The following is a 22896-nucleotide window of genomic DNA, read 5'->3' on the forward strand; positions in this document are numbered from 1 at the left end:
GATTACATTCCTTCCTTCTCATGTTTTGCAATACTTTTTCTCTGGGGCGGGGAGAGCACTAGCAGTAAAGCCTTAAACTCTTTCAAACTGGATCATCTATACTTTTTGGGTGTTCTGTTGACAAGAGGCGGAATTACTTCTTCCAACCCCCTGCTGACTTCTGCTCGAGAGATCAGGATCACATTCCTCTCCACCATGGGAGCTTCTTAGCGTACTTCTAGGGTTGTCTTTCGGTTTTGGTAAGCAAATGTGTATATCTGATTACAGCTTTATCTACGAAACCCCTCAAACTTTAGCTGCCATGACTCATAGGAGTCATAAATCAGATTAGTTAAGAACATTTGGAAAAATAAATGCTTAATATTAAAAAAAAAATCTTTTATCAGGTAGAATATTCTAGATTCTCAGAATGAAATATCTTTTAAAATTTGATGTTTGCTAGAAAGGGGATAATAGTAAATACATTCACATTATGTTTGAGTAAAAAAACTCACTGCTATTTTCTTAAAAATGCTGCTTTATAAAATGATACCTTAGTACTCAAAGCCATCAGAGAAGTTGGAAAATTATGACTAGTCAGGATGAGCTACGACTAGATTTCTACTGGGAAATAGGAAAATAGAATAAATTAGTAGAAAGATGCTGGATTCATATAGGAAGACAGGTTAAATTTCTGGAAAACACGTTATGCGTAAAGAGAACATAAGTTGACCTTGACCTGCCCTAGAATATATAAATACTAGGAAGTTTTATTCTCAACTAACTCCTGATCAAAGTTTGGTAGAAGTGATAAAAATGACCTCAAATGCCCTATTTAATTAGCCAGAAATGATACACCTATAGATGTATATAAATCCGTACCTGTAAGCCTGTATCTGTAACCGTGATTCAGCTTTCTAGAAGGTATTATAAAATAACTAGCCAGAGCTGCAGTGAAGCTGATTAAATACAATTATTTATAATATGACAGTGCATATCAGTACGTTCTTTGTGAGGAACCCTCTGGACGCTTCAAAACATGAAGACTTTATAAGAGCTGTCAGTTCCTAAACAAAGCCCAGAATTTCTGCAATTGCTTAGAGCTCACAGTGTTACCGACTTTGGACATGAGTCACCAAAGCTGAGCATTGGTGTTTGCTGTATTTATTGTTTATTCCTCATCAAACTGGATGTAATTAACACACGCCACATTTGTAGTAACTGTATTTCCATGTATCGAAATTCTTCCCGGCCCCAAAAGATGAGTGATACAAAACAAACCGGAGAGATTTAATATTCCCCTGGTCATTAAAGAACTGTGTCCTAAAGATTAAGAGCCTGATCTCTAACTCAGCTAATTCTTATCTAGCTTTTAAACTTCTTTAGCAATTCAGAAGGTAAAGGGACATCTTCATCAATGTCACAGAGCCTAGAAGGTCTTTTTAGATAGAGAGACTTTCTAACATTTATCTTTGAGCTACCTCTGTAACAGGCAGTTAATAAAAGGCAGCTAATATTACCATTCATCCGGGTGGCACTTGGCAGCCTTTTGAGAAATTACAGCAGGAATGCCTGTTTTGATACCACCGCTAGTACCATGTCACTTTCGGGGCAGCATACAAGGCACTAGGAATCAAGCTGGTGGTCTTTTTACTTCTCTAGAACCATTACCTCATTTGTGATAGGAGTTGTACCCAGTACCATGACATTCATAAGATATTCCTGCCGTTGAAATCCATGGAGGACAGTCATTTTTTTTTATCTTTGATTCCCTATCAAACTGTTAAATTTTGTTTCAAAACTTTGGCTTAAATGGTGGTCTAACTCAAAGGCCCCTTGCCCTGTTAGGATCTAAATCCATGAATTCCAAGGAAGATTGTTCGAGCTCCGGCTGCGGGATCAGTGGCTCCTGTGAGCTCTCGGAGTTCAACTGACTGCTTAAGTTAATTTGTACTCCACCTGCCTTCTGTGAGTGCCATGAGTAGATGTAATCGGCTGAACACTGTGAATCCTAATTACCAGAAGTTAAATTAGCAAGTAGGGGACTGCCTGTGCTTAGAAATTATTTCATCAATAGCTTTGATAATTGCATTTTCCCCTCATAGCAAACAAAATGTTTTAAGAAGTATCTTGTTTCAATTTCTAGTTGGTAATTTCAGAAAACGGAATGGAACGAGAAGACATTTTCCCCCTCAGACCTGGTTATTTTGGAAATCATAATCCAGTGAATACTGAAGTTTTCCCAATTTCTCCTCTTCTTTGGGTTCTTCTTTTTCTTCTCCGTCAGTCAGTCCGGTTTCAGCATCGTCATCCTTCAGGGCCTATGAGTAGGGAAACGGATTATGTGTAAATTCCAGTGAATTTTCATCAAAACCCCAATTAAACTGGGCCTGTGGTCATACTTGGAAAGCTGTTAGAAGCAAGCACTGAGATACTGGAAATCTCCATTTGTCTGACACACATTCACATCTGCTGCTTATGTATCTTTTTAAATTCCATTAGTGCACGGAATTTTTTCCCCCAATCAGCAAGCAACATGGAAGCAATGGAAAAAGCCCCTCCAAAGACTGCAAGCAAAACATGTAAAGTCGTTGCAAAGAAAATGTCAACCCAGTGTTATCTCTGGCTCTGATAAAACTGCTTCTTTCAGAGGCATGAGAAACATGCTATTAACCAGGCTGGTTTTCACATTCATGAAGTCGAAAGAGATCTAAGCTAAGCGTCATGTAGAACATCCTTGTTACATGCGGTGGAGGAATTTATATGAAATGCGTGGCCTTTTCTTGCCTCATTTCCTATGAAAAAGATAGTTGAGTAAGTGATTCTCAGAAAATTGTAATTTCCTAGGTTTTGCATATACGTTTACAATGGCCATGAAAAAAGACGAAAAAAGAAAACATGCCATCAGCAAATGCGCGTTTAGAGAAAAATCTACCCCACTTCCAGTTTAAGTTGACTGTGTTATTTTTAAAACAGCTCCACAGAAAGCTAGGCTGAATTAAACTGATTTATGGATCTATTTGATATCAAAAGATAAAAGGAATTACGTTGGCAATTTTACTCGTATAAAAATTAGTTTTGCCTTAAAAAGCAAAAGTCACGGCCCTGGACTCTGAAAACTCAGTTTGAGACCAAACCAATTAAATATTTTTTTATAACCTAAAACTCAAGTGTAGGAGACATTGAAATACTAGAAAGGTCATTATTTCATAAAAATTTCATTCCAAGTTCCTCTTTTTTTAAAAATCAAAATATATGTTTTTCCATTCAGTGCAAAAATTTTACTCAAATAATCAAAGGTTATAAAGATTATAAATATTAGAAGTTTTGTTTCTAGGGATGAACATTCTTAACTGCTTTACAGAATTAGAAGAAAAGGATTAGAAATCTCTATGTAGTTATTATTCAGAATTAAAAATGATAAAATGTTACATTTTCCTGACCACTAATGAGGTTGAAAAATTTAAAAAGCTTTCTGTTAACCATTTGTATTGTTTCTTCTGGGGACTGCCTGTATATATATCCTTGGCTAATTTTTCTCTTGGGTTGTTTGCCTCTTACTGATTTGTAAAGACTTTTTGTAGTTTAGTGGTCTCAACCTTTCTGTTGTTACATATAGCAAATATTCTCCTAGGTTTTGGTTATGCCTTTTTTTTTTTTTATTGCCTTTCCTGTGTGTGTGTTAACAGTAGAATCTCACAAAAATGAAGCTAAGACATGATGAGTGCTAGACTGTTATATCTCTCTGACAAAGTAAAGGAATCTGAACTCTTGGCAGTGATCAAATTAAATCTGAGAACTCTTGTAGGACTCAAATGCAAGCAGTAAAACCAGGCGACAGAAAGGCTCCATCAGACTGTGGCTCTACCACCCAGCACCCCTTTACCTCCCAGATTGCATGGTCTTTTTTCTCTGCTCCGAGCAAGCCACTTAAACAGAGACCCTCGGGGGTGCTTCAGAATGGCGCCCTCAGTCTCTGCACTGACAAGACTTGCCAGCTGGGCTCTACTCGGTTAATTTGATCCTGAAAAAACAGACTTGGTACCATCTTACTAGAACACATTTGGGTGGGAAGGTCAAATAAACAGAGTTGAGCAGAAGTCAGAAGTGCCTCCCATTTTGTGCTTCTTGACAACTTTCAGGAGCCTACAGTGACTTTGGAAAATTGAAAATCACCATCTGTGGAGAAACCTTTTCAAATCTGGTTAGCCATACAGCAGTTAATTTGGGAACTTTATACTTGGATGTTTCCCTAAATGGTAAAATGTAGATTTACTGATAGCCAAAGGCAGGAAACAACACAATTATTTAAAAATGTATATCAATCTTGTAACCTGGGGGGTGTTGCTAATGGAAACATGATAGTAAAGTGACAAGAAAAGAAGACTGGGTGTAATTGGAGGACTCAGGCAGTGAATCCACATTGCCATTTCAAAACCTCAGCTGTGTGTCTAAGTCCTTACTACGGTCTGAAAAGATGTGTTGGGAAAATCACGACTTGGGACATTTGACTCCCTGTAAGATATTAATTTTTTTTTAAGTAGCAAACTATTTAATGCATGTTTCTGTCTGAAAAATCTGCGCATTTCTCAATCATCATACAAAATTTCATGGATTAAAATACTGCTTCAAAAGTTCTTTCAGAGCTAACAGTTTACATATCGTATTTCAGCTTCGTGCAATTTGAAAGAGCTGAGATAGGAAATCTCCTCCTCCGTAAGTGGTTTGGGCTCTCGTAAAAGGTGCAGGGCCATTTCGGTAATTATTCTGCATGAAACAGGGCTCAATTTGATAATTTCTCAGTGCCACTGTTCGTCACTGAACTGATTAAGTCTATTCTTATCCCGAAGGTTGAGCTTGAGCAAGAGGTATTCTGTGCCATGACATCAAATTCAGACCTATTAAGCCAGTAGTTATTATGATATCTTGAAAGCAATAGTCTCTCCCTCCATACTCGCCTCCCACCCCGGGAACAAAACGCAGAAGAAAACGCATGTAAAGCCAGCAGTTCTGAGAGTTTGATAAATTGGAGTAAAAGAAGCTGTGTTGGGAATATTAGACCTGGTTTTAAATTTCAAAAATTTAGTGGATGTATGTCTGCCTTGATTTGACATTCCAGAGGTGCTTGGCTCTTCTCGGTGCACCATCAGAAGGAGCCTTTGCTCATTCTGAGTTACGCTGTTCAGATTTGGAATTGATAAAAGCACACTGCCCAAGACACGAAATTTTCTTTCTGTGCCCATCAGTTGAAACTTGAGCTTTCTAATAGTGTTCTATTTAATCAGTAATGCTTAAAAACAAAAACCTTTATCTTAAAAAAAAAAAATCAATTTAGTTCAGCCTCTTGATGTGTGTCAGAATGGTACACCCTCAGCTGTGGAGCGCCAGTTGCCAGGCCACTAGATGTATCTGAGCATTGACTTGGGGGTCTGAATAGCAGAGGAAACCTACCGCAAGGGACAGTCCAGAACAGTCATGAGACACAACACAGATAAGGAGGACATAGAAGGAAGAAATAAAAATTTAAATATCCACACACATTAGTAAAAACCATGGAGAAATGACCTTTCCAGACCTCTGATTCGCCAGTTGATCGTGCCCCTCTCAATTTTCAGTATTTTGAAGCTTTAAGCCATTAAAAAAAAAATCAAAACTTTAAATAGATACCCTTTGCTGTGTCAATATACTACCTATGGTTACTATTTTATTGTCATTGTAGAATACTGAAAAAGCTTCCTTGGTTGGTGATAAAATCTTCCCATAGAGACACAGAGCCATGAACACTGAGATTTGAATTTCTGTGAGTTTTTGTATGAATTGAATGGTAAAAACTTAGTGATTTCCCTTAGAGCCTCTGTATGTTAAGAAACCATATCTAAAATGCCTCTTACGTCTGTCCTGTTTCTAAACGAGAGATGTAGACTGTCTTCCACGTGTTCACATCAGCGTCCTGTCTAAATAGTTTGAAAATGTAATTAAAGAATAATTTTACTGTGTGTTGATGCTGTTTTGAACTTGGATGATCAGATGATTCCCATGTGACATAGTATCTTAAAATCTGAACATCCTGTTTTGCTTCTTTACCCTTTCTCTTCATAAAACAATAGAACTCTATCAGCTACTTTTGTCTCCTTAAAAAGTAGCGTAAGTTATTGTTAGACAACCATTGATCAATGGGTCTACTTTTACTCGTCCAAATTATATTTTATTCTGTACATTTAATTGTTAGTTAAAATAAGACCCATAAAATCCTACACAAAGTGATCTACTTAAGGATTTAAAAAACACCTTTTTTGACTTGTTGAAATCTTAAATGCTACGTTGTAATAGTAGATGAGTATAAATGATCACTGACCTCAGAGTATTTCCTTATTTGACCCATTTTCTCTTCCCTCTCCCATCCAAAGGAGTTGGTGATCAATGAAAAATTAACCACTGTCAATTCTCTGCATTTACTAGTATTGAGATCTTGGTCATTTATCCAGGTCATAACACCACTACTTTGCTATAAATTACAGTCTTACATCATACAGAACAAATTCCACAAAGAAAAATATGAATTTCTTGTCCTAGGAAGAAATGCTGTAGTAATCATGTAAGATAATTCAGTGCTTTCAGTTGTTAATTCTAGCATACATGAAAACCCCATTTGAATGTTATTGCAGTTATGAAAATGACAGTATTATATTCTCAGTTGGTGTCATAGACATAGCTGAAACTCACATACAAATTATTCAGTCCGTCCATGTCCATCTAGGAGATTGTTTCTACACTTAATCTCCCAAATAACGTTGTTTAAAGAAATCTGTGTCAAGTTCTGCTTGTTATGAAAAATGATTAAATGAAGCAAGGCATGATTTAAAACTTCAGAATCTATGTAACAAATTAACCGAAATCCTTATTAGACATTTATGGTTGAACACTGGTACCTGGGCTTCTGTGGCTGTGATTAGAAACTCTGAAAAAAGCATAACCCTTGCTACTCTGAGCTCAGGACAAAGCTCTCTGAGGGCAGGCACTGTCCTATAGCTCTGAAACCAAGCAAAAGTTCAAGCGAAAAATGAGCCTGTGTGAAATTCTCGTCAATCGTCATGACAGGGTCTTTGAGGAAAGTATTTAAAACTCAAGCTGGGGAGAGGGATTAGCGTCCTGTGTGTGTGGGTGACTATGCAGATGTACTAAAAATGCCTTCCTTACCTAGACTGTTCTTAAGGAGATACACGTAGTTAAGAGTTCAATCAATAGTAATATTACATGAAGAATTCATGAAACTGCCTATGTACTTAGCTGTCAGGGACCCGCACTTACACATTGCCCTTTATTCACGGTGCTTTACACGTTTACTAGGGAACAGCGCTATATGGGTTGCTGTTTGGGAATAGCATTGATAATTGAAGGGAAACATTGATAATTGAAAATGTTCTTTCTCTGAAATCTCTGCATTTACATTTTTATATGAAATAAGTGTTCTTTAGATGTATCCAATATGAATATGATTCCAAAAGAGGAAGACATTTAATTATTATAATTATTAATAGGAGACTTTATTCTGAACCAAATCACCCAGTTCATTTAGGAAAAATAGACCACCGCATAAAGGACATCCAAATAGCTTCCTTGGGCTTGGGGCGGTAACTCAGCCAGCTGGATTTTATAATTTGCATTATGGTTCTAAATGTCCCTAAGTGAACAGTGAGAATTTTGCCTTGCAATTCTACTCTGTTCTCTAGAACCAGCTCGGACTTTGACTTCCTTCCCTTCTATACCTCTCTACTCCTAAGCACTAATAATGGAGCTGGTTGGTTATATAGGAATGGTAACTTTCATCAGTCGTGATAAACAGCTATAAGACTCATTTAACAGTGATTACGATCAGTGACGGTGTTAGAAAGATGTTCTTTCTGCCCAAGAGGGAAAACACTCAAATACTCCTTATTCTGTTTCTCTAGATCTAAACACTACTAAGACAGGCTAAACAGATGTAATAAGAATATTCAGGTATCATTCCAATATGGTGAACCTGCCAAGATGGCCTGATGGTCATGGATGAGACCAGAAAACCCAACTACACGTTTCCGTTGTCATTTGGGAGGTTGACTCATGTCTGAAAGGATTGCAAAGCATTCCTACAACAATAACACATGTCCAGATATTGTTTATTTCTGTACTGATCTGGCATAAAATAATCTATTTTCAAATTTTCAGTAAAATAATTGAAGAAGAAACATGGAATGAACACGTTACCTGATCTTTCATGGTCTTCCCCAAGTCTTTGACATCTTTCATGTTAATGGCGTTCTTCCCTCCCTTTTCCTTTCCCTTCTTCTTGTTTTTCTTTTTGAACAAGCATTTCTTACAGATACAAAAGCAGCAGGTCAGGACTAAAAGGACGGCGACTATGGCGATGGCAATTAAGGCCCACGGTGGCACTGAAAGAAAAAAAATGTGCAGAGACTGTTAGTGATAAAACATTTATATACACAAACCCCTCACATTCATGGGCTATGAAGCTATTCAGTCCTTCATTCGTATTTATTGTGCTCCAGGCACACTGTTCTGGGTTATTTTATACATGTTGTTTCCTTGCCTGGAGTGTTTCCATCTTTTCCACCTCGCCCTTCCAGGTGTGTCAAATGTCATCTCCTCCCTTTTGGTTTCCTTGCCCCCCTCCAAGCTAGATTTTCACTAATCCATTCCTTCATTTCTTCCGAGTGTACCTCTCCAATTTGGCTTTTGAGTTTCAGTCCTGGCCCTGCCTTTTCCTGGCTGTGTGACCTCTGGCAAGTTGCCTAACCTCCCTCTGCCTCGGTATACTCATCTCTAAAGTGGAGGTAAATTGGTAGGTACCTCACAGTCTTTTTGAAGATGAAAAGAAGATGCAGTGCTGGGCACACGGCAAAAACTTAATAAATATTAGCTGCTCTTCCTCATCTGTCAAAAACTGCAGGTCCTATTAATATGTTCTGGGCATAGTGGAAGGGGTAGACATTAATCAAATAAACAGGAAAACAAAAGTAAAATCGTAACAGGAGTGAAGGTTCGGAAGAACTTGGTGCTCTGAAAATCGATCGTGGGGAGATTTACCCACTCAGGGCAATGAGGGCAGTGGTTACAAAACCAGGCATAGATGCAGGCTTGGCCACTTACAGGCTGGGTGACCAGATTGTCTACCTGTGCTGGATTTCTGTTTCCTTCTCTGTAAAGTGATGATCGTCATGGTACTCATTTCATCTCTTTCCAAGATTGAGTTAATATACTAAAAACTTTAGAATGGCACCCAACACATAGCAAGAATTCAATTAGTATTAGCTATATTTTATATTCAGGGCATAAGGCTAAGTGTTGAGTGATACAGCTCAGAGCACACGTTGGTACAGAAAACATGCACATCAATAAATACATAAAAAGAAAGTGATGAATACAGTGAGAGGAATTTGGATATGCTAAGAAATTGAGAGGAGGAAGAGAAAATGTTTTAGATAAGAGCAGAGACTTCAGATTTACAGGGTCTGTTTAATAAAGCATGTACAGATAAATCTATTCAAACACTTTTTTCCATTACTTTTAGTAGCTGGACAACTTATAAACGTATTTTCTTATTTGGCATCCCTGACATGTGGTTATTAAAAAAAAAAAAAAAGGTCTTATGGACTCATGGAGGATTTCACTTTGCCTAGAAAGTAATTATTCAACTATTGAGATTAATCCCAAGAAGTAGATTGGCCGGCTGTAATCAAAACAGACATTGGGCACAGAAATGGGAAGAAAAAGTGCTACTTTCTTCTAGCTCCATAAACATCATTAGTGTCAATGATGGCTGAACACAAGTCAGGAGTACTCTGATAAAGCAAAAACACTTAAAGATGAACCTCCCTTCCAACCTGAGAAACCCACTCACTTGGCTCTCTCTGCACAGCTGCCTAGTGCAGACCACTTACTCCGTGTACGGTTCAAGCTTAGGGAAGACTACTAGATGTTAACCCAAGGTCACGGAAAACCGTAACTTCTGAAGCCGTGTTTTCAGTCCAAGAAATATTTGTGTGAAAGTTACAGTTAATCCCACACCCAAAGACATGTTTTCTTACAGTTGTCTAATCTCTGGAAGCAATCCTGTTTTTCAAACATGTAAATGAAAGTAAGCTTATGTAACCAATGATGTCATTCGTAATACTTCATTTAAAAGCTTCTCCCTCTTTTGATCTAGGTAAAACCTTGTCATGCATGAACGAGAGAGCCTATGTATTCATTGCAAGCGAGACAGTATTAATAATGACCCTTCATTCTGAGCCTCGTCAATTACTCTCCTGGTGGGACGGTGTGATAGTCTCTCAGAGAGCTACATAAGTCTCCTAAATTACACAGGAGAAGACAGAGATCATGTGACAACTTCGAAAAAAGAAAATAGACAGTGAAAGCATAGGAATATTTAAAGGAGTTAGAGAGAGAGGAACATAGGGTTACAGGAAGAAATCTGAAATAGTGAAACTTGAAGGTGAAATACAACCACTGAAAAACTTTTATTTTTGACTTTGATTTCTTATCGTGCTGCTGTCTTGCAGATTTGCTTTCACTTGATCTTCTGAATAGCTTAATTTTAACTTGGAATATGCTATATTGCATATACGAAATTAGCAAAAATGTCCTCACAATTTACTGGCCCCTTTAGATAGAACTTTTTAAAAAGCCTAATGCTGTCATTTTGTGTACCCATATGAAAGCTGGACTGAATAGTTAATTAAAAACCACCATTTTAAATTAAATGTAGTTATTTGCATAGAATTTTCACATGAACAATTTTACTCTATTTTGTAGAGCAACTAAATATTTAAAATTTGGTTAAGCTTAGTAAGAAACACCATTCACAATATCATTACTTTGTAGTATTTATAGAATATGTTTCAGTGTTACCAAATCTCATGAAATATATTTTGGATTATGCTAAAATTGTTTTGAAGACCCACTTATAGGCCAGCAGCTGTGTTACAGCTTTTCATACATTATCTCATGTCATCTTCATAGAAGTTTTGTTCATTATCCCTTCAATTTAACAAAGGAAAAATTATATAGAGAGGAAAAACCATAGATTGAATAGTGGGAGAAATTCAAATAGGTTTTTACATCATTAGGTTACAAATGTGCCTATTATAAATGTATGCAATGGAAATATCCTCGCCTAGCTTTGAAGCCTCTTTAATAGGACATTTTCGATTTGAAAACAGAAATGGAGAAAATAAATAACAGCATAAGATGCTGCCAAGAGTGATTTCTTTAATATAAACTATAGGTTTCAATCAAAAATAGGCTCATTGAAATATTGCTACTGGCAGAAAGCTATCAGCTTATTATTATTGCTACCCAAATATCATTAAGTGAAATTTTAGAACATGAATTTTAACATTTAACTTAAAAGACCTTTCAACAGAAAGTAATAGAGTAATATAAAAACTCTTCATTGAAAATGTTATTTTTTTCTTCTGGTTAATGAATTAATCTCATGTATTGTTTAACCTTAAGGTAAACAGATAACGTAAGAATTGAGTCAAAGTCGATTCTGCTTCTGCTGTTTTAACTTAGAGGTTTTCTTTTGGCTAAACCCAAACTACATTGTCAATGGTATGAAAAAAAAATCTTGATCATATATTCCTCCTTGAAATTTACTTCTGCTTTTGTTTCTCCTGCCCTTACCTGCATCTCCGTCTACGATTCTGACATCTTTGCTCTTTCCTTCCCCAGTCCCATGTCTTAGATGGAGTTGTTAGTCAAGGCTCTCTGCTCCTTGATCATTCTCACATTGACTCATCGTTGAGCATTCTTCCTCAGGCTTTAAACTTTTAGGTCGGTTTTCATTCTGTCTCTTCTTCTGTACTCTAGAGCTTTGCTCCCGACTGCCTGTAAACCATTTCCTAGGAATTTTTCACCTCCTCTCAGATCAGTTCTCCAAACCAACTATGTTGCTTCCGTCAGTGCTTCTGTAATTTCCTGCCTCTTGGACATTGGGTGGGAATTCTAATTCCGAAATCCAACTGATTAGCAAGTGTTGGCATTTCTTCTCTGATGCATTTTACACTTTTTTACATCCATTTTTTGGGAAGGGATTTTATTTATTGTATTTATTTATTTTCATTTATTTTTTAAATTGAAGTACAGTCAATTACAATCTGTCAATTTCTGGTGTACAGCACAATGTTCCAGTCATGCATATACATACATGGATTCATTTTCGTATTTTTTTCATTAAAGGTTAGTTCTCTGTGCTATACAGAAGAAACCTTTTTTTTAAAATCTATTTTTATATAGTGGCTAACATTTATAAATCTCAAATTCCCAAATTTATCCCATCCCACCCCCTTTCCCCAGTAACCATATGATCATTTACTATGTCTGTGAGTCTGTTTCTGTTTTGTAGATGAGTTCATAGTGTCCTTTTTTTTTTTTTTTTAAAGATTCCACATATGAGTTATATATGGTATTTTTCTTTCTTTCTGGCTTACTGTACTAAGAATGACAATCTCTAGGTACATCCATGTTGCTGCAAATGGCACTATTTTATTCTTTTTTTATGGCTGAATGGTATTCCATTGTATAAATATACCACAAATTCTTTATCTGTCATCTGTCAATGGACATTTAGGTTGTTTCCATGTCTCGGCTATTGTAAACAGTGCTGCTATGAACATTGGGGTGCATGTGTCTTTTTGAATTAGAGTTCCCATTGGATACACCCAGGATGTAGGATTGCTGGATCATATGGTAGGTCTATTTTTAGTTTTTTGAGGACTCCATTCATGTTTTTTAATTTACATCTATTTTGACTTGTAAGGTTTGGGTCTGACATTACCTCCCACTTGATCTCCCTTCCCATCAATTATGTATTCTTCCATTTTACCATTTACCATTCACTGTCATCAGGCAAAACTGTCTAATGCATAGTTTTCAATTATTTTGTGCATAGCTTTCACAGTCCTCTGTGATTGGCCCACTGTCCCTATTCGTCTTTCTTACGCTCCCCTACACCCACCTGTAGTCCCATCAGACTGCGTATCTCATTGTTCTTTGCTCAGTTCTGCCCTCATCTTTTTCTAAAGCAGATTTCTTCTGTTTGGAAATGCTATTCTTCTTTATCTTTAGTCATTTAAGTGGTGCTTATTTTTCAAGGCTCAACACGTTTCACTTAGTGTTGACAGATTTTTAAATAAAAATATTGTGTATATTTGCTAAAATTTCCCCACCCCTCCCAGTGGGAAATAGTGACTACATGTGGAATACATAGGGTGGTCTGTTAGACTAGTATAAAAAAGATGCATTATGTAAAAATAAAAAGACAAATCTGTAAAAATGTGCAAAAGGTATTTTAATAAACTCCTTCCTATACATGAAATTCATTTCTTGCTGACTCAAAACTCAGCTCTTCGTAGGTTCATGACATGAAGCCCTGGTATTTAATGCAAGCACAATGAAAATAATTTGGAACTAGTTAGAAATAAATTTTCAGTAGCTGGTCTTCTGTTGGGGGGGGGGGAACCCTGCGCAACTATTTTCCCTTATTGAGAGAGGCTGTTGTTTCATGGGAAGTAGGCAGTTTAAAAAGTAATTATTTAATCAAACACATATTTATTGAACATCTATTTGTCGGGCAATTTTCTTAAGTCGGGATACAACGCTAACCATGGTTTGTGCAATCATGAAACTCACTATTGACTTCCCAGGTGTGAAAAGCTAGGTCTAATTTTCTTTTTTTAAGAGGAGCAAATTTCTCATATTTGCTGAGCCCAGTCCTCAGAACATAATATGGTCCATTTTCAGATGGAAACTACATGGTTTAATACATTCCTGTGGACAAATTTAGAGCTCTAGGGGTACATTTACTGATGAACTCAACTAGTAAATATTCTTTCTACAGTAAAAATGTAACTATCAAATTGAAAAGCATCCTTTCCCCCCCAGGGAGTTTTGACATGAAACACATTTCTTAAATTATTTATTTAAGGGTCCCTGACATATACTTGTGAAAAAAAAAATAGATACTCCAAATATTACTGTCTTTAATAGAGCAAGAAATATCCTTTTCCTTAATGGATGGTGAAATCAAAGATGAAAGCCTCACCAAGACCAAGGGTGTCACATTTATAGAAGGGAAAATCTTGGCATTACTGACAGCAGCCCTGTGTGTCAATGTGATGCTCCCTCCCATATCTGAAGTCTATTCATCAGACATGCGTCGTACGTCACACCTACAGAACAAGCAGCTGGGGAGAGGAGCTTTTTCTGATTGGTATGAGGTGCCCTATGGCTGAGAGGAGCCCTGCTCTTCCTAGTTCTGAGTTCTCCCTTAAAAAAGATGTTCTTTGCCTTCTCTTAAAACATCTGACTGAGTACTATCCGCTTAATGGTGCTCAGGAAATGTTAAGACAGCTTGAAAGAAACCCACATCCCCATGTTCTTGGGCTCAAGGAAGAGTGGACTGGCCAGTCTCTGAGGTACACCACCCTCTGACATGTATTTTCCACAGGTAACCTACTCGATCCCATGTCCTTGGTTCTGATTCCTTCCTCATTCCTGGTCACGATCAGCTACTACCATTTCCTACACTGGCAAACTTTTGGTGGATTTACTATGGGGTTCAAGGTTTAATCGAGGGTAAAATTTACTGATTTTAGTCTTTCTGCCTTGAATTCACTTTCAAGGTCATCACATTCGGAGTTACCGCCATTCCATTCCCATTCATCATATTAAGACACAACCTTAAACCCATAATGCTTTCACAAGATGAGCTGCGTTTTCCCCTCGGAGAAATGTAAGCTGGTCCATTGGCACGAGTCCTTGATATTTCAGCCAGGAGCCTCAAGGTGACGTAGGTAACAGCATTGCTATGGCCACACCAAAAATTCAGCAATGTCCTCAAACATTTTCTAGCTTCAGCATAACTTTATTTTGTCATACGAGTGCCTCAGCCCTGCACTGAAGTCTGTGTAATTCATTTTATAAGTAAGTTATCTATAATCTTCATTCTTAAATTTACTGACGATTTTTGCCAACTTCTAGGTTTACCCCTAACAACCCGTCTTTCTCGATTACTATACATTGATGCAAGATGCAGAGTACAATAGAAAAATAATAGTTTTGCTATTAACTGGGAGGAAAAATAATGTGTATTTCAAAGCTTTGCTTCTAGACTGTTGATAAGTAATTTTTAAAAACATACGGATAATCATTTTTTAGAAATGGGCAAAAAAAGAAAATAAGGCTTGCATTTTAAAGCTTTTTCTAAATTACAGAATGCAAAGAGAAAAAAATGCTCTGGAAATATGTGGATTAATATACTCACTACCAGTCATTGGAGACAGAACATTAAATGCAAGATTTGAAATGTATGAAGTCATTCAGAACATGGGTTAAGATTAAACTAACCCTTCATGGTCAGAATGAAGAACTTCTCATTATAGAATGAAACGGCTTCAAAGACCATGCATTCTTGGCTTCTGGGTATTAAACTTACTTTTTCCTCACTCTTCAGAATGGTAGTTCTAAGCCTCCTTTGAATTATATTCTCCTCTTAAAATAGGACAAAAGTTACGGGCTCTTGATGGGAAAACATATACCTGTGTGTGTTGTGTTTTTGTTTAAATTTCCACATAATTGGAAGTGTGCAGTATGCTTGTGGAGATGACAGTTCCTGGGTCTGGAAGACCACTGGGCTCTGAATTAAAAACTCCTTTCATGGAGCATCAGAGTAAAATTCAAGATTAGGGAGTTAGGGAAAATGCATTCCATTATTTGGTCATTGGTTAATCACTTACTTCATCCTGGCAATCTGCTGTGCGTCTACACTGTGCTGGGAGTGGTGGGGGAAACGGAAGACAGAAGAGGTGGTTCCCTTCCTCAAGGAGCTTATGAAGATTATCTCCCAGGAAAAATGAAGAGATAGGAGGCAATACGGTGTTAAAGATGGGATTGAGTGGAATAGGTGGGCTCTGTGGGTGGCAGGTTAGAGAAGGGCGAGATACAGGGTCCTAGACTTCAAGGTCATGGAGGAGGTGAGCTGTGAAGCGTTGCCTGCCTCACCGTGCAAATAGCATTTTGGGGACTCCGGCTTTCTTTTCCCCTCCTTTCCTTCCTGACTCCTCCCCTCCTGTCTGCCCCCCTCCTTCCTTTCTTCTTTCTTCTTCCTTTCCTTCTTTCCTTTGGGTTTAGGAATCACTTTAATCTAACTTATCACTCAGTGACACCTTGTTAAAGCTCTCAATAAACATGGACTTAATGAGAATTTACATTAGTTATTTTTTTTAATCATAGTAAATGAAAAGATACTTATATGAAGTAAACACATGTAGCCTTCCCTAAATAGCCTTCAGAATTACCTTCTTAAGAACACCTTTGACATTTCTCTAACATAGTTCTGTTTAGCTTTTGAATATGAGCCCCTGACAGAAAAAAAAAAAGCAAATTGGGAGATGTGTTTGTATAAATACTCTGTAAAAAGGATCCAAGCCATTGACTTGAGTCAGCTACTGGTGGATTTTAAGGTGAATGGACTGTGTAAAAAACAGTAATGGAGGAAAGAGAGGCTCATTCATTCATTCACTTATCCATTTGAATGTCTACTTAACCGTCATATTCAAAACATTGGAGGAATTGTGAACAAGTTTGAAATAATTAATCACTTTACAGTCCAGTTGGGCAGATCTGATTACTGTACATGAAGCAGTTGTGGACAACACCATGTTAACTGCTAAATTAAACGCGATCTTTGCTAGATTTTAATTCTACGTAGTCACAGCAATCTCATTCTACTTATCAAATGAGCGCTAGTTTAGAATCACTTTTAAAAACTTGAAAATTTAATGAAAAAGGAAATCTGTCTCTTTGCCTGTATATGCTTAAAAAATGGTTAACACAAAAAAACTTCAGTAAAATATGACATTGCTTTGATATACACAAAATCGCAACCTATACATTGATAAATTTTTACCAGAACCTCTCTCCATTGATCTGATTTTAGTATGTGCTGTGCTATTGAACAAATGCACAGGCCCTCCTGAATAACTTATTAAGGTTATTGACGTTTCTTCCTGAACGCAAGGATCAGTCTTGATAACAGAAGTGAGTTGACTGAAGGTCATTTTATCTGCACAGGTATTAATCAAATAATTAATTTTATAGAATGTCTATAATAATAGTCTGCTTTCAACAAGAAGGCAAAGTCATCCATATCTTCCCAACATTGAAATGTCTGAAATTGGACATGGAAATTGATGTTGGGTCTTCAGGCAGAGATAAGCCCCCTGCACGACTTGCAGAGGATTTAGATAAGGCTCAGGAACCCAGCAGTGTGTTGTCAGCGAGCTCCAGGGAGAAATGCGTTGGCAAACACAGAGGGATGCCAGGTAGGCTGGCAGAGATGAAGGCGATTTGCGGGCTAATGAGTTCTGAAGCTTTTGGAAGTTTGTAACAGTTTTCAATCATGCTGTGGACAACACAGTTTTGTGGTTAAAGGGAAATCCACTTATCCTGAAAAACTGGCAGCGTGTCTCTCTTGAGTTTTGATTTCTAAGTTCAAAACGAAAAAGGAATTAGGTCTCAGGTTTTTCTTCCCTTAGGAGAAACCGGCTTTCCTGACATTTGTATGAGAAGTCTTCAAAATATGCATCTTTTGGATTCAGACCCAATTAATATTTGGTTGGATTTTGATGTTTGAATTAGGTTAACAACTTTAATCTGGTTTCTGTCTTTGACAAAGATTGGCCAAAGGAAAAAAAAATCTGTTCCAAGAATTGAACATGGCAGCTGTTGGTAACTTTGGGATAATTCAATAGTTGAGTAGCTACTTGTTCCTTTACTAAGCGATTTAATGTTATTAAATCCAGTTATGCTAAAGGAACATCAGCTAAAGGGGCAGATATATTCCCTGATCCCCTAAATCCCTGATCCCCTGTGCTCTTTTATCACGGTTAGAAGAAACAAACAAACAAAAATGCCACTTGGTTTGATCACCTGCTTTGGGGAAGGATGTTTTCCCCTGTACTTCCTGTTTATTATTCTGGGAGCAGATGACACGTTTTTAGAATTCTCGGTCACTTGGAGAGATTTGATTGTACTGACAGGAGAACCGTGTGGCTGCTGTGCATAAGCGAAGAAGAGCAGGAGGTTTGAGTCTTTTCAGTCATGAGAGGGAAGGGTCAGGTTCATTAATTTCATTAGTATACAAAGTGACAGGTAGACAGTGCAAACGAAGCCACTGGCTTGTCTGTCTCTCCATGGGACATTTTTCCTTGATGATTCAGTGGATTGCTGCGGCTACTGACCCAACTGACTAATTTTCCTCTCCCAGCTGTTTCCTGTTTCTCTCAATCTATTTCTCTCCACGGCAGTGTTACCTGTCCGGTGCCCAGTCTGTGGCATCATTTCTTCCTGTGTGTCCTGGTTCTTGGATGTGAACTTTCATTTCTTGTCTATAGCTCCCATGATCCTTAATTTTTTTTTTTCAATGCTTAAAAATTTTTTTCCTAGATAGTTGTGATATATAGAGTTTTTAAACTTTATTTTCCTGTTGGGGAGGGGGTAGGGGGAGGTAATTAGGTTTATTTATCTATTTTTAGTGGAGGTACTGGGATTTGAACTCAGGACCTCCTGCGTGCTAGGCATGAGCTCTACCACTGAGCTATAACCTCCCCAACCTTGATTTATTTTCTGTTCTTGCTTTGGAAGGGGTTTCCCTAGGCCAATCAGTCTTATGTCTAGTGATTTTTTTCCCTCTGTTTTTTCCCTTTTAAATATTATCCCTCTTCTGTTTAGACCTTGTACTTCTAAGCGGTGCAACAGTGAGCACGTGGCTCAAGGCCCTGCACAAATCGTGCTGGGTTTTGTAGGTTCCTCTCAGATCTCCACTAAGAATGTAGATTTCCCTTTATTCTCTTTATCAAACTCAGCTATTTCTTCCTTTAAATGACTCTGAGCAGACTTCCTCCAAGTGTCTACCTGAGTAGCACCACTCAGGAGCCCTGTATGTTGTCCGTCATCCACGTTCATTTATGCCTCTGCCTTGTGTTACTACATACTGAGCCTTGTTTTCTAGTGGTGATCTGTCTCTTCCACGTGAGGAGGACACTATTCCCTTCCTTTCTTTTGCCTTCTATAAAGTATCAATTGGGTTGGGCATGTGGTAAGTCTTAAATGCTTACTGAACGAACGAAAGAATAATTAGATGCAGAGAGTCTTTTTCAAATATCGTTTCCACATAGTGAGGGCCTGGCTCTGTGGGACACCTTGTAGAAGCTAAAAAGTACATTAAAAAATACTACAGATCAAATCTTGCTAAAAACTTCAGAGATATGTCAACTTTCCAGATTATTTAGAAAATCTGTGCAAGTATCTCTTATTTTTAAATTCTAGGTAGACTATAGAAAACGCAGTAAGACTCATTTTTTTCTGTCAATTATTTTTTCTAAATAATTTTTATATTGTATACCCCCTTGAAAAGAGTCTCTTAAAATTGTACTAGTAATGCTGATAATGGTTTTCTCTTTCTCATATCGAGCACCTGCAGTATCTAATAATTCAGTTTCTCATTGATACAATTTTTTCATTTTATGATACCTTTTTGCATTATCTTAACTGATTTGACCCTAAAAGGCAAATGGTGGAGTAGCTAGAATACATAATCATTGTCTCCACTTAAGGGATTAGAAAATTGAGGATCTGAAATGTGGCTTCTGTGATGTAATTCCCATTAGAGTTGGGATCAGATTTAGGTCTTTGGGGTTCAATTTTCATGCTCTTTCCGTATATTCGGACAGTCTTTTGTGTCCACACTGAAAAGTGAGCGAATATTGACTAATTACTGCTAAGAAGCATTCAGTTTTGTGAACACATTTGTACATTACTGTCAGGCTTCTTTGAACTGAAATAATCTTTAGTTGTGGATGCCAAATCAATGAAAATCATTTGTCAAAAAATATTGTTGATAATAATTGTAACAACAGGGCCATGTCAGATAAAAAAAAAAATGATCTTGGATCTTGACTCCAAGTTCTGCCGCTTAAATTGCTAAATAAATCTGATCAAGTTATTTAAACTTTCTGAACTTGAGTTTCACCATCTGTGTTGTAGGAGGTGGGTGGAGCAAGGAGATAATGAGAGAAACTCTGATTTGTAATATGTAAATTTGTGAAGTACTTAGAATGGTGGATAATACGAAGGGAAGTTTTAAATGTCAGTTTTCATTATTATTTGCCAGCAATTCCTATTAAAATCTCACAACTTGAAAATGCTTAAAACTTGGCTGAAAAAGCAACTTCTGAAAGTTACATAGATAAAAGATGAAACACAAGCAGTTTTCTGTATGTATTATACAGCTCCCAATATACTCAGTGTGTTCTGCCTTAACAATATATCAGAATGTCAGGGTAACATTCGAAAATAAAGACTGCTGTCAAAAAAACTGAAAGCCAAAGCATTTTGGTAGTGATCAAGCTATTCACGGGTAAATAATAGAATGAATAAATCAAACTTTGGGGGAGAATAAATAATAGTCCTTCAAAAATCACACTGGCTGACTGTTTTTCAAACAATGCAGGCAGGATTAGAATAATGCTAAATTTGTACTAATGAAAATAAACATGTCCTACTTTGCATTTTAACAATTGGTCAGCCCAGCTAACATGACCTGAGGTACACATTTTAATATAGTAGTAAAGATCTTAGTGGCAAGATTTTACTCTTTCTACTGGCAAAATGGTAAGTTTCACTTGTTCCCGCTTCCCAGTCATACAGTACTTAGGCATTAAAACTCGCCAGGTATTTTAAGTGACGGAAAAGTTACCTTGAATTCAGCATTTACTATTCAGTAATTACTTACATACACACTTGAATTAGAATGATCAATTTTTATGAAGACCCAGCTTGGATCTTATACCATTTGTTTCCACTGAATGATTTATGAAACAGTTGGGTTTATTATTTCATTTACATAATGTTATCCTCATTCGTAGATGGCAGATCTAAAGTACCCCAAATGATCTGACTGTCCTAAGATTCTGGAATGGAACCATGACCCAATCTCAAAGTCAGTGTTTTGAACCATCCAGCTCTTTTTGCTAATCCAATCTCTGATAATTTCTGTGTCAAATTAGCAATGATGATAGGGTTTAAATTTAACTAGGATCACAATCTCTGGGCTATTACTATTTAAATCATTCCAGCGTCACACTCATTTATAGAAAATGTCTGTCTTTGCTCATAATTTTTAAGAAAGCAACGTTAGGAGCCTGCAGTTTTCTTTTGGTTTTGAGTAGAACTGAAACAGTAGCTGAAATTTATATTTTAATTTGATTTAGTAAGATAGTAAATAGCTAGAGGATTTTCTTTATGGATTAAAAGCTATGAAACTTAATGGAAGCTATAGCTATGCTTTTTTGTTTGTTTTTCTTCAGTATTTTGCTTATATGTAACCATCAAAATCAAGAACCTGATCACTCTGCAAATATTGTAATGTTGACACATATCCTTATTGGATCCCTAAATCCAGATATTGGCTAGAAAAGAACAGAATTATCTTGCTAGACCAGCATCCTCTTAAGATTCTTTGAAAAAGGATGGTAGATCCATTACTTCACGTACTTAGGCAGATGCCTTTCAAGCAACATAAAATTTTATATTTGAAGTTCATCTTAATGATTTTAAGTAAAATAATTTAAAAAATGGAGAATTGAGTCAACTAATGTGGGTAAGTCTTTCAGACTAAAGGTCAAACTGTTATCTGAAAAAGATGTTGACTTTAAATTAAATATTGATGGACAGAAAGGAAGAAAATAGCAGTGCACTCAGCATAAAACCAATCATCAGAGGAGGGATCTTGAGAAGAGAGAGAAATGAATAGAGAGCGCTATCTGCTCTCGAAAAAGCATCCCACTAACCTCAGAAGCACAGCTCACTGCCTTAAAAGTGGCAACCAATGGCACTAAATCATCTCTTTAATCAGTGCTCTTTGAAGTCCTATTGTGCATTTGAGACAAACAGAACAAAACTAGGAATGTGTTCCGTGGAGGGCGCTGTGGGTGACCTATGTTTACGCTAACCTGGGTCAGCTCCCTCCACGAACCCAGTGTTCTAAACACCACTCCTGGTCCTTGAAGCTCGTGGTGCTGCCTTGCGCCTTGGCTTTCTCCTTTCCATTCATTCTGCGTCTGTGGGCTGTTTTCTGCCTATGTAATAATGTCAGGGTTTCGAGAGAGGGGAGGCTACAGCACAGAGTTTGGGGAAGCTATTTTGGGGCGATGCTGTCGTTTGGTACTTTTTCTGATTATCCCTGAGTAGCCACGTAACTGGTGAGACAGGGAAGGGAGGCTGTAAGTGGTATGAGAGTTACAGTACTTCTCCAGGAAAAGAGGAATTGAAAAGCCATTTCAGCCTCCACAGTGCTCAGCAGGTGGTGGAGAAAGCATCTGACTTTGTGCTCCTACCTTGTGAGAAGGGTGTCAGTTGCTTTATTTAAGGGCTGTACAGGTGGGGATCTTGGGTGCAATCTCAAAAATACAAATGCGAAAATGGTTAAGATGAGCTTAAGGAAGTAGATTCTTCTGTAAAGTTCCAGTCGTCTGTGTAATTGGACACGGAGCAGGATTATATAATATTCAGTGCAGAAAACTGATCTTGGCTCTAGTCCTCACCCCAGCACCCCTCCCATCAAAACCAAAGATTTGACAACCGCAGATACTAACACCTACGACTGGAAAAATGTCAGAGAAGAGTCATGAGGTGGGACTTAGATAGGAGACGTGTCTGTTTCTTCAGAAAGATGGGACAAATGCTGTTCATTTTGAGTGGTTTTGTAATCTTCTAGGCAAAAATCCAACTATGGTATAAAACAAAATATGCTCCTTGGGGGGAAAACAAGGCAAAGTGTAAGGAGAAAAAGTCTTG

General features: G+C 37.4%; 1 protein-coding gene across 5 annotated transcripts in view; it reads right to left on the reverse strand.

The window, feature by feature from the left end:
* The window catches only part of SYT1 (synaptotagmin 1), a 470145-nt gene that overhangs the window by 118418 nt on the left and 328831 nt on the right, over positions 1-22896 (reverse strand). For all 5 annotated transcript variants that reach the window (XM_032493716.1, XM_014554552.2, XM_032493715.1 and 2 more), the window contains 2 exons: positions 8224-8408; positions 2178-2300 (listed from right to left, as the gene is read on the reverse strand). In XM_032493716.1, the coding sequence (XP_032349607.1) occupies positions 2178-2300; positions 8224-8408 (308 nt within the window). The remainder of the gene's footprint in view (positions 1-2177; positions 2301-8223; positions 8409-22896) is intronic.

This window comes from Camelus ferus, chromosome 12 (assembly GCF_009834535.1).
Source record: "Camelus ferus isolate YT-003-E chromosome 12, BCGSAC_Cfer_1.0, whole genome shotgun sequence".
Classification (NCBI taxonomy): domain Eukaryota; kingdom Metazoa; phylum Chordata; class Mammalia; order Artiodactyla; family Camelidae; genus Camelus; species Camelus ferus.